Source organism: Triticum aestivum, chromosome 3A (assembly GCF_018294505.1).
Source record: "Triticum aestivum cultivar Chinese Spring chromosome 3A, IWGSC CS RefSeq v2.1, whole genome shotgun sequence".
In the NCBI taxonomy this organism is placed as follows: Eukaryota; Viridiplantae; Streptophyta; class Magnoliopsida; order Poales; family Poaceae; genus Triticum; species Triticum aestivum.
Window position 1 is genome coordinate 14,133,748 of NC_057800.1, and position 16,910 is coordinate 14,150,657.

Sequence of the window (16,910 nt, forward strand, 5' to 3'; positions counted from 1 at the left end):
TAAAATACGAAGAGACTAATACACTACGACGGGAAAATGATAGAGTAGTTCGACCCAAGGTGCTGGGATGGATCGGCACTATACGTTGGTGACATATGCGATGATTATGATCATCTGCGCATGTTTCCTTCGCTGACTATTTATAATTCAGTTCAATGCAAAAAAGTTGGTGTATTCAGCATGCCTGGTCAGCTGCGTTCCTTCCAATAGAAGGCAATAAAGAGAAAATGAATCAATCTCACTCTCTATAAATAAAGTCAGAAATTCGTTGTGGAAAAACCATAGTCTTTGATCATACAATTTCTTTTTTGAAGGGTGGTTGATCATACAAATTAATTTAGTACTAAGTACATATACCCATCCAGAGAACATGTTGCTTGGACTTTTTCTCCTTAAAATAAATAACCCGCCGCCCAGGCTACCGAGGCACTACCAGTTCAACTCATAAGAAAACAGTATATATGTACGTACATATATACTCTTTTTAATTACCTGGCGCTCTGGTAGGAGTACGATTCAACTCATCGATGATTGATCATTATTTAATCGATGAAACTGAGAGGCGGTAGGCAGGCAGGTGTTAGTTGGAATCCATGGTCCTTCGTGGTTGTCGTGTTGTTGCTTAACGAGCTAGCTAGGTGATTACCGCTCCATCCATCGTCAGCTGGATCCAAACCACAATTAAACAACGAGATTCCAAATCACCGGCCAAAACCCGCCAAGGATGACCGTCCATGAAACCGCGTGAGCTCTCTCTACCACTACCTATAAGACGCAGCACCCACTCGATCGAGCTGCATCTCTCGCCATTATTCAGCATTCACTTCCCTCCATTGCTTCATTCCTGCTCCTCCCTCCATCGCTTTCTTGCTGTCTCATCTTCGTGTCTGACAGATCACACGTTCGGCTCATTCTTCAGCCGATTCGATTCCATCGATGTCGTCCGCCCTCTCCTTACCGGCGACGGTGCGGCCGGCATCCTCCGGGCCTGGGCGCCAGCTTTACGGGTCGCCGCCGCGCCGCGGTCCGGTGCTGCCACCGAGGAGGCCGCAGGCGGTGCCGTGCCACGGTCTGCTGGCGCTGCGACCGAGCACGAGGCGCTGCGCCGCTTTCGGGCAGGACCACCACTACGGGGGCGCGCTGGTGGACGAGGGCATGGCGGTGCTCCGGCGGAGGATCCGGGAGGCGCGGATGGCGGAGACAAACTACGAGGCGCCGCCGGCGTGGGCGGACTGGGAGAAGCGCTACTACCCGGCCTACGTCTCCGACGTGTCCGTGCTCGCCGGAGCGCTGCAGCTGCTGGCCATGGGCACCAGGCCTGGCGTCGCTGCGGCCGTAGTCGCCATGCTGCTCGCCGGCGTGCCGGTCTCCGCTTTCGCAGTCCTGCACTTCCTCGGTCAGGCGGCGGGATCCGTTATGCACCATGCTTCTTGATTGATTGATTCATTATTCATTTGTACGCAATGTATGCTCTCAGCTGTGTGTATAGTCTATACATAGACAATCCAACGGAGATATGTAATTCTCTACTAGGTTTATGAACCAAACTGACCATCCGGCGTAAGTTTTGTGACCCTCGTTGTATGTAGTATCTTTTTTCCTTGGCAGTGTGCCTATTTACTGGCGTCCATCTCGCCCTTCAACGAGTCGACCAAAATGGACCGGCCCACGCGCGCGGCAGGCGGAATGCTCTTTTTTTGCTTTATTTTTTACTTTTGTTTATATGTTAAAATATTCTACAAAAAACATTTGAAAATATTGAAAAAATATTTGAAAAATGTTGAACAAGTATATTTGGAATGTTGAATAGGTATTAAACAATGTTGGACAAGTATTTAAAAAATTGCTGAATAAGTGTTCGAACAATGTTGAACGTGTATATAAAATATGTTGATCACTTATTTTAAAAAAATGATGAATTTTGTTGATCATGTGTATAAAGATGTTAATCAAGCATTTAAAAAAATGTTGAACAAGTATTTGAAAAATGTTAGTCAAGCATATGGGAAATGTTAAATGTGTATAGAAAAAATGTTCACTATGTATTAAATAAATGATGAAAACATTTGATCATGTATATAAAATGTTAATCGAGCATTTGAAAAAATGTTGAACAAGTGTTTGAATATTTTTAATCAAATGTTGAACAAGTGCCTAGCGCAGCGTGCAATCTCCCTGGAGACAAGGGACCGATCCCTTCATCTCGCGTTACCTCTGCTCCTTTTACGATTATGCGCGCATGAATGGGCCGGCCCAATACGGCACAAGGGGAGAAAATGCTTCAGCGAGAGTTGCTACCGTCTCGCTTAATGCGAGACATAGCGCTCGTATGTATTTACCACTTAATTTTTTTGGAACGAATGAGTGGCCCGTACGATGATGGGCTGGAGGATAGGTGGGCCGAACCCGAAGGACGACGGCTTTCGCTGTCGGGGCGCTACGAGTGATATATAGCAGAAATCCCTAGTTAGGGGGCATCCCTCGCGAACGTTACTCCCACGTTTATTCATTGTGACAAGTGCATGTGCATCACTTGTGCAACCTAGGAGTGTTTCCATGACTTTTTTGAACAAAAAAGAAATAAAAATTAAAAACCTGAAAAAACAAATGAAAACCTAAGGAAAAAACCTAGAATCCAGAAGCAGAGTTGTGCTTTTCACTTTTTCTGGGAGGGGGGGAGCACAGACTGTGCTTCTTATGGAAATATAGACTATGTTTTTCCATTTTCGGAAAGCACAACTATACTACTCATGAAAGCATCGGTTGTGCTTTTCTCTTTTTCGAAAAGCACATCTTGCCTTTCCCTTTTCGGGTAGGACAGACTATGCTTCGCAGAAGCATAGCCTGTTTTTTTTTTTTTTTTACTTTTTAAGAAGCACACCATTTCACACGCGTCTAGGTCTAGATACTGATCTTTACGGGAGCCATCTCTACTCCTATAAAAATATGAGTTGATGGCGATGATGTGTCTATCTTTGAGCCATATGAACCGTCTGATCTGTAATCTAAGGCTGAGATTGGGATTGAGATGTGTTGTGCCGAGCCAACCGCCGGGTCTCTAGAGGCTTCTCCTTCCCTGGCGAAACAGATTCTCCCTCCCAATTTTCACGCTGTTGGCCCCTCCCCTCTCTCCCCGCGACCGCCAGAGTTGAGTTGGCGGAGTTTCATGTCTCTTGTACAATAAAGCAGATTTGGATTTGATATTTCTCCGGCATCACTCCTTCCTTCTAGATCTGGCTGTTGGAGAAGGAAACATGGCGGTGGTTGCTGCCATGTCCAAGTTTGACCTCGACGCGGGCGCGAAGACCCGGTTGGCCATGGGGCACGCGTATTGGGTTGACAAGGTCCGGCGGCTCCGGCCACTCGGACATGGGCACCGGTCGCTGTTGCTGCGCGCATGCTCTGGTGTTCATGTTGTTGTCCTCCGTCTTGTCTGGTAGAACGGCTGGTGTGGGACGAAGGAATACGACAGCCTGCTGGCGGGTCGCTCATCCAGTACAATACGCCGCGGACGCAGGCGAGCAGCGTGTCGTCCGCCACCGGCAGGGCTGGCGGCGCCACCGGCAGGGTTGGAAAATGTCATCACAAAACAAAAAGAAACATGCAACGCAAATTCTGCTTGCACCCAGTTTCCTTATGTATGTACTGGAACAGTTTTGAAGAAAAGCCATACACCATTAGTTAAAACAAATATTACCAAAGCATAGTGACGAACCATCTATTTTGCGAAACAAGTATGTGTGGCTTTGAGAACTAACTAATCAGTGTCGGAAGTTACCTTCTTTAGAGTACCCGGATGTACTACATACATCATACTTACAAGTCACAAATCACAGGCAAAGAGTGTTCATATTAAGATCAAGAAACATTGTCAAGTGCCCTACTATTCCGACATGCATGCATGCTACTTGATCGACCAAATGATAAGACATATATATGCATCTACACCGGCTGGTACCAACCTTCTTCCAGTTATTTCTGGTACGCGTGGATCTCTTCCATCGTGTGGGTGGCCTATCGCAGGATACTGAGTTCCTCCGGCTGCAGGACACGGTTGAAAACCATGGGTGCATGCTCTTTCTCCTCACCGGCAATAAAATCAGTCGCATTAGAGGACACCCTTCGTGAGGTCACTCCACACGGAGGCGGTGATGCCCCTGCACGAACACGGTGTGGACGTCGTCAAAGCCGTCCGCATCCTCACAAGGCGGCGGTGTTCCAACCATCAGCAGCAACTCAGCCATGGTTAGAAGAACTACGGGCACGACCATCAGGATTCCAACCATCAGCAGCAGCTCGCCAACCATGGGCATGACCAACAACACCAACACGGATGCCACAAGGAGGACCTCGCCAACCATGGGCATGACCAACAACACCAACACGGATGCCACAAGGAGGACCCAAGACGGCGAGAACTGCGGGGATCACCATGAAGCAGGAATCAAACGCATCAGTGAAACAACCCAATACTAAATCTCCATATTTATAGACCCACAATGAAGGCACCAATTAAATGGTCACCAAAGCGGGCCACCGAAAAATAGGAATCAAAGCGGCACAACAATGACACACAAAGGAGATTTGAAAAAGGCGCAACCACCTACATTAAACGCCCGTCAAGAAGATACGGGAAACAATTGATGCATGCAGGTAGTCACATCACGCGTCCAGTCCTACACATCATGCAAGCAGCTGAAAGAAACGATCCGCCGCCCGACAAACCGATAAAATTGATCAGGAACCAAATTAGTGGAAAACTGCAATGGACACAGATCCAGCGTGCCCTCCTGAGCGAACTAAACGCGCCGCACCCCACTGAGATCAGATTGGTAGCCAAAAAATATTGAATGAAAAGGAAAAAAATATTTCTGCTCCGTACATGCCTATCCTCTCCTCATCGACATGGGCTATTTACCTATGCAATGCATGTATCATAAACTCCCACGTATGTCTCTTGGATCGATTGATTGAACCTGGTTTGTTTTGCAGAGTTAGGGCTAGATAGGGAGGTGAGTGAGCTAACGCCGTACCCGGTGTGTTCCTGATGCAGCAGAAGAAATAATTAGCCATCTGTAAAGAGAGGGTCAAGAAAGCAGGCAAACGATCGACGTGCTCACCGTCGATAGCAGCAGACCCAGCTTGGCGGCACTGTAGATCTCCACCCGGGTATCACCACGGCCCTTGCTTGCGCTCCACCTCGAACTGCAGCTCTGCAACCATCAGCCAACAATCCTCGGCTAGTCCCCTGTTCTCACCATTTTTTCAAGCTACAGCAGCAATGACGCGGCTCTCCCGTGACGACACTGGGTGGCCTAGATTGGTCACCTTAGGAGTGTTCCTCGCTATCATCTAGCTCTTTCATGTAGTCGATCGTGTCCCCAGGCTGGACGTTCTATCCATCTAGATGCCCAAAACCAAGAACACACATGCAGATTTATTCCCAGGATTCTACCCCTATTCTTTCGATGGACGTTTGGTCTCTTTACCTTGATGATCAAGGTAGCTTGCGACGGCGGTGATTTGCCATCAGGTTCTTCGAGGGCATGCCCTCCACCCTCTTCTTCCTCGTCACCAATCACCAGCGCATAGGTCGCAGCCATCGCGCAAGGGCAGAACGCGCGGCCTCCAGCCTGGGCTCCACCTTGCAGACGCCGAGGCGTCAGCGTCACACATCTTCAAGCAGGAGTGCCAGAGCTGCGCGTTGATCCAACTGTCCTCGCGATTTTGCTGCTCGCCGCTCCTGACCGGCCGTGTTGAAGTCGACCAAGGTGGGCAAAGAGCAGCCCGAGGCATGCGAGGATGGCCTCCTCGCCGCCGACAAGGAAGCTGAGCATGCCATCGCGAGTGCCGCAGCCACCGCCGGAGTCAACAGCGTGGCAGCCGGCGGCGCGCCGCCGTGGCTTCCTCTCGCGCAAGTGATGGGGCAGAGCTTGTCTAGTGGCCTCCGGCGAGGAACAGGCATGGCATGGGCGGAGCAAAAATTGGAGGAACGGACACAACGATGCAGGGGTGAGCGCGAGGTGATGATGAGCAATGGGGAAGGCGAGCCCCATTTATAGGCCCATACTGAGGTGGAGAGGTCGGCCTAGAACGATCTACCAACAAATGCCTAGAACGCGCGATGCAAGCGGCGGCCAATCCTAATCGCACCACACACGCACGTGGCGATCAACAAACCCAAATCTTAATCAGGCGCATACGTGGCAGCCACCCAGTATGACAGCAAGCTAAATATAAAAGCACACGTCAGCCTGGACAAAAACACCGTCAAGGGCATGCACACCCACGTGTCTACAAAAGAATATAAAAAACGAACAGCCAAGCGGTGGTCAAACACAGCCAAGCAAGAAACGGCCAGAAACAACGTAGGCAAATCAAGGTGCAGCGCACATGCGGTGCCGACATACAGCGCACCAATCATGGACTGCCGCAACCCAAAATCTAATGCAAACCTGCTAGGCACACCCTAAATGTACCCAACCATATCGCCTAGTAAATAACGTGGCACGATCTGATTGGCCGGGGTTTCACTGATAGAAAAAAGTCAAAAAAACAAGGTAAAAGAAACCTGGCCAGATTTAGTATATATATTATATTATATGATCTCCATGAGGTTGTGCTAACGCGACAGTGCGAATGCGTGCTGCCGGTCGGCTCCTCGTGTCCTTCAGTGGCTTCCGTTGAGGTAGGCTTTGTGGAGGCATGTGTCTGTAGAGTTAGTTGTGCGTCCGTGCTCACCAGGTTCATCATGTGGCAGATCTTGGAGCGGTTGACATGTACGTTGGGAGCACACTAAAAGCATCTCTAGTGGACCCTTAAAACCGTTATAAGGGTCACAAAAAACGTATTTTAAGAATCGACTTTACCTCCCTCGGAACAGACCCTGTAAACGGCACTGTAAAAAACAAATATTCCTCTCAGAGATGCTTCCCGCCGTCCTTCCCTCCTTGTTCCCCCTGAACGCCCCCAGCGGCGGCCGGTCACATCCGCGAGGTGGCGCTCATCCCGGCCACCTCGCCCCGCCCTTCTCGGGCCCCAATTTGAACAACCGACGGCTGATTTCGGCGGGCGGTGGCCGATTCCCGTGGGCAATAGACGATTCCGGTGAGCTATGCGTGGAATTGCGGCGGCGCGTCCTTCCCGACGAGGTTTGACCAGTATAAGGGTCGCCCTTTGTTTGTCTTTCGAACCTTCAAATATATGGGTTTCGGCTGTGGGTTTACGGTGCCCCTTAAAATATTTAAGGGTCGGACCACTTTTACGGTTTCTGTTCTGCATATTTTTTTCGACCAAACCCTCAAAATCTGAAAATTATAAGGGTTTGACCGGTTTTATGGGTCTGCTAGAGATGCTCTAACAGGGGCACCTAAAGTGTTCGACGGAATGGCTATCACATTGGTGCTTTCCCGTCTCACCTCACCGCCACGTGAGCAAAACCACCATCCGAAACCACCTACCAGAACATCAGTGGTGATTTCTCTGGTTTTAGAAAGTACACTCCCTCAGTTCCTAAATATAATTCTTTTTAGAGATTTGAATATGGATTACATACAGATAAATATAGACGTATTTTAGAGTTTAGATTCACTCATTTTGCTTCGTATGTAGCCCATATTAGAATCTATAAATGCACTTGTATTTACAAATGGAGGAAGTACATCCAAATGTAAGAAAGTTAGAATTAATTCAATACTAATATTTTTGCACGTACGTGTATGTGCACTCATCCCTTCTATATACTTCCTATGTAAACTAATATAAGAGCATTTATATCACTACTTTAGTATTCTAAACGCTCCTTTATTAGTTTACGGAGGGAGTACATATGATCCAGGAGCATATTTTACTTACATTTTGTTTCTTTGCCCCATGCAAAATGTACTGCAAGTGATGTCTATTATCTTTTCCTTTGCCTAAATATACTACAGAAGCATGTGTTAAACAGAAGCTGGTTGGCATCGTCGCAATTGCCAAAATGTGTGGTGAACATATTTTTCATTTGCCCCATGCTCTTTGTCGAGAGCAATGAGAAAGCTAGGTAGGGAGAATAACAATTCTTTTGCAAGATGAAAATTGAGAAGAAAATATTTGGCTTAGACAACAGGGTTCATCAGGAAACCATATGTTTGATTTTCCTCGATATGTACTTAGCAACAATATGGCATCACTTTCATTGATATCTTGGTGCATCTTTTATTGTTCAGCAGGCTCCACTTATTAAGTAAACAATGTCCACCCAATCTTTTGTTACTCCCTCCGTAGCGTAGCACGGGCATCTTGCTAGTAACTCCTAATTAGTTGCTCCCATACAGTGCGCTCCCTAATGGGCAATGCCACTGGGCCAGCCCAATAGCCATAGACTCAGATGATTTTTTATATGCCTTTTGTGGAGCTGCATGGTTTTGTGCCAACGTTTTCTCTTTTTATGTGCTTTTATTTTTTTCCACAATTTCATTTCTTTATATATATTCATATTTATGTATTTTTTATTTATATTAGTTTCCTTTTTCTTTTTCTATTCTAGTATTTTTCTTTTTTCTTGTTTTCTGTTTTTCGCTTTTTTTGTTTCGTTTGTAGAAAACAAAGAACAAATATGAAAATATTTGTCATGATTTTTTAACATATTTTAGATAATGGTCGTATATTTTTAAAATACTCAAAGTTATTTGGAAAAATATTTTGAAAGTTTATTTGCTAGTTCAAAAGAAGCCGACATGGGTGCAAATTGTATTCATAGTGATTCTTATGTTTTGTAGGCACGGACTCATTTGGTAAATAGCCTTCCCTAAAAGAGTTGAATTGGAGGAGACCGAAGAAAGCGGAAAAACTCAGGTAACTGCTACTAACGACTCTGTCCTATAATGCTGAGTAGGAGTAGCATTAGGAATTAATACCGCTTGATTCATCAAAGTAGCAGTCCTTTGGGGCCGAAAAAGAGTCATGATTCGCACAACATGTTGGATTTCCATATATATAAGAGATAGACTACAAATGACTATGAAATCCAGTCTTTGTGAAATATTTCATATCTCTTCCTGTCCAAGTTGAAAGAGAAGGATACAATTTGTACTAAGCTAAAATCCACATCTCTCTTATCCATTTAAAGCATATCGATTTTCGACAATGTAGATCATGTAGCTACGGTCTACATTTCTTAAGTTTATTATTCACATAAAAAAGTAAAATAAATCAGAACACTACTAGGAAAAGGCGTACTAGTGGCACACCGGTTTTGCCTACTAATGGCGCACTACTGGTGCGCCGCTAGTACCACGCCACTAGTATTATATACTAATGGCGCAGCACAGGTGCGCCGCTAGTACCACGCCACTAGTATTATATACTAATGGCGCACCACGCCGTGCGCCATTAGTATAGACCAACATGCGTCATTAGTATCTGGCATACTAATAGTGCACTGTGGGGTGATGCACCATTAGTATGAATATTAGGGTTTTTTTTACTTTTCTGATTTTTGCACAGGTTACAAAATATATTATTGGACAGAATATAGATAACACCACACAGCAAGAGCAGATTCATCGAATACAATAGAAGATTAGTCTCCGAATACAATTCATCATATTAGTCTCCAAATTCAAAAGACCGAACAAAAATAGAACATTATAAGTCTCAAGACCGCGAGTAGCGAGTTTGTCGGAAGTAATACTAATCCTAACAAGTCCTACTAATCATCATCATACAACTTCTACTTTCTTCCTAACAAGTCCTACTAATCATCATCATACATCTTCTAGCCATGAAACCCTACCCTGATTCTCCTTTCTTCCTCTTTTTTCACTTAAACCTGCAAACATGTAGGGAAAGCAATTAATACAAGGCACAAAAATGGCATTCTATGTAGCCTTAATGCTACAGAACATATGAAATACATGCCAGCAATATATATATGATATAAACTCCAATAATTTTTTTAATAAAAACAGTAGCTAAAAAAGTAGCAAGCAAGCAATTCATTTGACTAACTATTTAAGTGTTCTGGACTCCAACAACCACTTTGCAGACAAGCAGGAGAGTGGTTCTTCATGGATAGCTGAAAGTGGTTCTTCCTTGAGGGATGTGTGATCTATGATGGTGCTGTCTTTTTGCTTAATTGGCTTTGCTTAATCCTATGAGGAGCACTGGATTGAAGTAACGGCTCAGAACATGTCAACTGCCTATGCATGCTGCTGCCTATGTAGAAGGCAATCCAACCATCTGGCCTGACTCTCTGACTTAGCCGCCGCATGCACGCCCGCAGGATTAATAGGCAAATGGCCAAGATTACTTCTTCCAGCACCACCTGCAAACACCAAGCTCACCACCCTGCTACTCCATGGACCACATGCTCGGCGCTGATCAAAGGCACAACAACAGCAACAATGGCTCCTACTCTTCTTCCCAGCAGCAGCAGCAGCATGATCAGCAGCGGGAAAGAGCAACGCCAAGGCAGCAGCAAGCAGCAGCCAAGCAGCAAACATCAACAGCAGCAGTAGTGCAGTCAGCAGAGCAACAACATCAGCGGGGGCGGCGCGACAACAGTCAGCGCGGGCGCACGCGAGCGGCAACGGGCGGACGAGCACGGGCGAGGGATGGCCAGGGGCGCGCAGGCGGATGCGTGCCCAAGGCAGGAGCAGCTGGTAGGGCGGCAGAGGAGCCCGGGGGCACACGGGCCGGCTATGGGGTGAGCGCGAGGTCAACGTCGGCGGCTTACGGTGGCCTATGGAGGCGGATCGAAGGGGGGAACGGTTGTGGGACTCACCGCGGAGATCGTGGAGGCATAGGAGACCGGGCGGTGGTGCAACGGGTGGGGCGGCGGCGGGTGGGGCAGGAGGCCGAAGGCGATGGACGAGCGGAGGAGGAGGGGGCATACGGGCGGAGAAGACCGGGCGGCGGCGCAGTGGGTGGGGCAGCGACGCAGTGGGTGGGGTGGCATCGCAGTGGGTTGGCGGCGAGGACCGAGATGGTGAGGCGGGGCGCGGGGGTCGTCGGAGCGGGTGTGGAGCGAGGGGGGAAGTGGAGGGAGGGACGAAGAGATCGGGCGAATTAGCTAGGGAGAAGATTACTAATGGCGCACCCCCTGGCGGTGCGCCATTAGCTAGGGGGAAAAAACTTAGTAATGGCGCACCTATGGACAGTAACTAGTAATGGTGCACTGTCTACATGATGCGCCATTAGTATGTTTGGAAAAATGAAAAAAAATTGTTACTAGTGGCGCACCATGTATCTGGTGTGCCATTAGTGTCTTCCACACTAATGGCGCACCTGCACATGATGCGTGTAACACCCTCGATGCGACTATAGCTCCCACGTGTCGAGGCACGACTTAGAGACATAATCGCATTGAAGGCATATGTCGCAAGTTAGGCAATCTTCACAACATCCCATGTAATATGAACAACAAAGGGGAGATAACATAGTTGGCTTACACTCGCCACGTCAAACAAGTACATAAATAACATTACATCATCCAAACACTCATGGCCCGACTACGGCGCCAAAATAAAAGAGAATCCAACATGTGACAACGGTCCCGTTCACCCCCAACTGGGCACCACTACTGATCATCGGGAAAGGAAACATAGTAATGTTGAGAGTCCCCGTCGAACTCCCACTTGAGCTCATACGCGTCACCTGGAGCGGAATCATCAGCCCCTGCATCTGGTGTAATAGTAATTTGTGAGCCACAGGGACTCAGCAATCTCGCACCCTCGCGATCAAGACTATTTAAGCTTATAGGTATGGCAAGGTAAATATAAGTGGAGCTGCAGCAAGCGACTAGCAAGTATGGTGACTAACTTATTCGCAAAAGAGGGCGAGAAGAGGAGGCAAAGCGCGGGCGAGAAACTAGAGAGCAACCTGCGCAAACAATACACCAACACCGTGTCCACTTCCCGGACTCCGCCGAGAAGAGGCCATCACGGTAACACGCTCAGTTGATTCATTTTAATTAAGTTAAGGTTCAAATTATCTACAGCCGGACATTAACAAATTCCCATCTGCCCATAACCGCGGGCACGGCTTTCGAAAGTTCAAATCCCTGCAAGGGAGTCCCAACTTAGCCCATGACAAGCTCTCACGGTCAACGAAGGAATAGACCTCCTCCCAAGACGTTCCGATCAGACTCGGTATCTCGATAATTCAAGACACTTCGACAGGTTAAAACAAATCCAGCAACACCGCCCGAATGTGCCGACAAATCCCGATAGGAGCTGCACATATCTCTTTCTCAGGGCACACTCAGATGAGCGCTCCATACAACTAAAACCAAACCTCGAGTTTCCCCGAGGGGGCGCTGCACAGGACTCTAGTTTGGACCAACACTCAGAGGAGCACTGGCCCGGGGGGGTTTAAAATAAGATGACCCGCGGGCTCCGGAAACCCGAGGGAAAAAGAGGCTAGGTGGCAAATGGTAAGACCAAGGTTGGGCATTGCTGGAAAAGCTTTAATCAAGGCGAACTATCAAGGGATTCCCATTATAACCCAACCGCGTAAGAAACGCAAAATCCGGGAACATAACACCGATATGACGGAAACTAGGGCGACAAGAGTGGAACAAAACACTAGGCGAGAGGCCGAGCCTTCCACCCTTTACCAAGTATATAGATGCATTAAGATAACAAGATAATATGATGATATCCCAACAAGAAAATAAATATTCCAATAAGGAACGGCCTCCGACCTTCACCTGCAACTAGTAACACTATAAGAGGGGTTGAGCAAAGCGGTAACACAGTCAATCAACGGTTTGCTAGGTCAATGATGGGTTAGAGGTTTGACATGGAAATTTGGGAGGCTTGCAAGCAAATGGTAGGCATCGTAGCATTGGCATAGCAAAAGAGCGAGCAAACTAGTATAGCAAAGATAGTAGTGATTTCGAGGGTATGATCATCTTGCCTGCACAGTTGTCAGAGTTGACTGGATCCTCGAAAGCAAACTCAACGGGCTCCTCGTTAGCGAACTCGTCTCCCGGCTCTACCAAAACAAGACAAACAAGCAACAAGGATACAATCAACCACGTGCAAACTCAAACAACACAATGCAAAGATGATATGCTATGCGGGATGCGATGCGGGATGCAAAATGCAAGATATGACAGGAATTGCATGAACCTGGCCTCAACTTGGAAATCCAAGTATGCCACTGGAAAGATGAGATGAAATCGCTTGAAAACGATATAAAGAACGCCGGAATCGGAGTTACGGTTTGGAAATGGCAAGCGATTCAAAAATGACACCAGTCTGCGATTTACAGCAAGTAGGCGTCTAAATGCAATGAAATGAACATGCTACAGCACCCAAACATGACAACAAAATACATGGTAGGGATGCACACAAAATGCTTAACAAAAGTCTAGCACTGAGCTATGGCCAATTCATCCATTAACAGGTTCAAACAAGCATGGCAAAAATGCAAATGGCAAACAGATCTCAGACTTAGTGAAATTAACACTTGTCTGGAATTTCAGATCAGGTAGCCCTCTTCGGAGAAACAAAACTACATGCTACAAGACCTAAACATGGCAAAGTAAAGCATGGTATGGAGCTACTCAAAGAGCTTAACAAAAGTCCCTTAGTGACCTTGAGCCAAAAGGGATCAGAAAATACAATTGCAAGCATGTGAACATAGCAAAAAAACATAATCAGTTTTCAGACTTAGTGAAAACTGACACAAGCTGAAATATATCTCAAGTAGGCATGTTTACGAGCTCGATGCACTCACTACAGAGTAAGTCATGGCAAGACAAGCATATATCCATCAAGAAGGCACAAAATGCAAGCTAGACATGGCAAGAATAATAGCATAGCATGCACGGATCAACTACAACATCACCGGCAAAATTGCAAACAAGTTGACAATCTGCCCAGATTCACAAAGTAGCAAAAGTAGAGCTCGATTGACTCAAGTTAGGGTGCTCCATAATTGCAAACAAAGATATGGATGGATAGAGCACTACAAGATTAACAAAACTCCCTTACTGATCATCCTCAAAAGAGGCACGGATCACTAGGAAATAACAAGAACATATGGCATTATGAGATAAACAGCCCCAGGACTTAGTGAAATCACTAAGTCCCTGAAAACAGAATTAGCAAGTGCACCACTTTGCAAGCTTGCACAAGTCACCACACACATCCTAAAATACATGGGTTGCACCTCTGGAAAGATGACAAAACCCTTAACAAAACACATGTAGAACTCACGGGCATATCATGCACACAATAATCATGGCAAAATTGACAAAAGTGCTAAACGGAGTAGCAGATCTGACAATTAACTCAAGCAGCCCTCTTTTAACAGCATTTCGGGCATCAAGATGAACTCAAATGAAAATGATGCAATGGGATGAAATGATGTACTCTCTGAGATGAACATTTTGATATGCTATATGCATGAATTGGAGCTACGGATGCAAAGTTACGGAGCCGTGAACATGAGCACTTGGACTGAAAATTCCGAGGACTTAGAAGAATTTGACCTAGGGTTCGTCCCAGATCTGGATCGGCACGCGAACCGAGGAGCTCCGGCGAGGTCGCAAAAACCGGCGGGAGGAGAGGGAGAGCCGGACCTGGCCGGATCCGGGCCGGATCTGGCGGCGGACGGCGAGGGGCGAAGGCGGCGGCGGTCGGCGAGGCGGCGCGGCGCAGCGAGCGGCCGGGCGGCGGGCGGCGTGGAGGCGGCGAGCGGCGTGGGGGAGGACGAGGCGGCGCGGGCGAGCTCCACTGGCCCGTGCGCGGGCGCGGGCGGGCCGGCCACGGGCCGTGGCGGGCTGGCGATGGAGGCGGCGAAGTGGGGCGGCGGCGCGGGCCAATGGCGGAGCGCCACGTGGTGGCGGCGATGGATCCGGATGTGTCCGGCCGGACAGAGAAATGTCCGCCGGCGCGAGAGGTGGGTGGATCTAGGGTTTCGTCCGTGATTCGAATGGGGGGAGATATATATAGGCATAGAGGGACATAGGAGAGTCCAAATGAGGTGCGGTTTTCGGCCACGCGATCGTGATCGAACGCTCTAGATGATGGAGCAGAGTTAGGTGGGTTTTGGGCCAAATTGGAGAGGTGTTGGGGTGCAACACACACGAGGCTTTTTCGGTCCCTCGGTTAACCGTTGGAGTATCAAACGAAGTCCAAATGATACGAAACTTGACAGGCGGTCTACCGGTAGTAAAACAAGGCCGCTTGGCAAGTCTCAGTCCAATCCGGAAATGTTTAATCCCCACACACGAAAGAAAGCTAGAAATGACCACCGGAGGAGAACGAAGCGCCGGAATGCAAAACGGACAACGGGGAAAAAGCTCGAATGCGAAAGACGAACACGTATGCAAATGCAATGCACATGATGACATGATATGAGATGCATGACAACGACAACAACACACGGAGACAAAGACCCGAACCCGAGGAAATAAATATAACTTAACACCGGAAACGGCAAGAGTTGGAGTACAAATTGGGAAAGTTACATCCGGGGTGTTACAATGCGCCACTGCTATATTGTAGTGGCGCACCACATGTCAGGTGCGCCATTAGTATCCATTTCATCTATAGCCCTTTTCCTAGTAGTGGAAAAGTAAAAAATATATTACTCCCTCCGTTTTTATTTACTCCGCATATTAGAGTTGACTGAAGTCAAACTTTGTAAAGTTTGACCAAGTTTATAGAAAATAATATAAATATTTACCATAACAAATTTATACTATGTGAAAGTACATTCAATAATAAATCTAATGATATTGATTTGTTATCGTATATGTTAATATTTTTGTTTATAAAATTGGTCAAAGTTTACAAAGCTTGACTTTGACCAAAGCTAATACGCGAACTAAAAAAAAGGAGGGAGTATTATTCAGATCATGTAGCTATGGTCTAGATTTCTTAAGTTTATTTTGCCCGATACTTGAGGTCCTTGACCTATGTATGATTTAAAGTTGTGTTGGTCATGCTGAGACGTTTCAAATGTACTTTCTTTTTGTCAAATAGATCTGGATCAATGTTTCCATGACCAAAATATATGAATAAATGGCTGCATTATGTTCGCAATGTGATCACGAACGGTCGTTCTGCAACTATGCTTCGATACACGACTGAATCCACACCACAACCTCAGGTAATTCCATGATTTAAAATAGCTCGCTATAGCTTTGTTATAGCATGCTATAGCATTTAGAAGAGATCATGCGCTAAGGTTCTTTGATCCAAACACATGAAGACACATTTTAAATAGCCCACTATAACATTTAAAAGAGGTCTGCCGCTAAGATCCTTAGCAAGCTATCTAAAACTATGGGTAATTCATCGAAAGTAGATTAGACAGGGGGTAAACAATGCACGATGAAACGTATCGACATAGTAATGGATAAACTCTCCTACAGTAGCTCACCAGAAACATAACATTCCAATATTAACCGTTTACTTATTATTTGAAATCGTATTACTTCAAAAGGTCATAACAAATATGTAGATATTACTTCATGCCAATTTGACTACAAAGTAACATGGCTTCTCTTTTCATATACTTGCATCACTCCCTTGCAATACGGCGTCGCGGCAACGCGTGTCATCAATGATATATTGACAAATTTCTCCACAAAGAAAAAATAACAATCTAATCTTGTGACAGATTAATAGAATTCCCTTTATGCAGTAACAGCTCAGTGAACATCAGACACCAAGTATTACCGTGTACTAACTATTCATGACCACTCTTTTACAACCAATTGGGCGAACACAAAATCACCAGCTAGCTATATATCCATCAAGAGTCACAACAAATGTTCATATATATATATATATATATATATATATATATATATATATATATATATTTGTAAAAAAAAGTTCATATTTATTTGGAAAAATAAATGAAGACCATAGATATGTAATGTCACGGCTGGATAGTCCATAGTGAAC

General features: G+C 46.3%; 1 protein-coding gene and 1 long non-coding RNA gene across 4 annotated transcripts; one reads left to right on the top strand and one right to left on the bottom strand.

Moving 5' to 3' along the window:
* The first annotated feature begins 817 nt into the window (after positions 1 to 817).
* On the top strand, positions 818 to 1,566 carry LOC123059862 (uncharacterized). Its single transcript, XM_044482393.1, has one exon. It carries the CDS (start codon positions 937 to 939, stop codon positions 1,432 to 1,434), a length of 498 nt encoding a protein of 165 aa, XP_044338328.1. The 5' UTR covers positions 818 to 936; the 3' UTR covers positions 1,435 to 1,566.
* A 1,004-nt stretch (positions 1,567 to 2,570) lies between these two features.
* Positions 2,571 to 6,011, bottom strand: LOC123059863 (uncharacterized). 3 transcript variants are annotated; one of them, XR_006427612.1, is made up of 3 exons: positions 5,490 to 6,011; positions 5,121 to 5,403; positions 2,571 to 5,044 (listed from the first exon to the last, which is right to left on the bottom strand). It is a non-coding gene; the product is annotated as an uncharacterized lncRNA (long non-coding RNA). The 3 variants fall into 3 exon arrangements; XR_006427613.1 differs by having other exon boundaries at positions 2,571 to 4,418; positions 4,608 to 5,044; positions 5,121 to 6,011; XR_006427611.1 differs by having other exon boundaries at positions 5,121 to 6,011.
* Between the last annotated feature and the right edge of the window lie 10,899 nt (positions 6,012 to 16,910).

Bases quoted from the DNA above. Each gene is read 5' to 3' on its own strand.
- LOC123059862 (XM_044482393.1), top strand. From the start codon at position 937: ATGTCGTCCGCCCTCTCCTTACCGGCGACGGTGCGGCCGGCATCCTCC.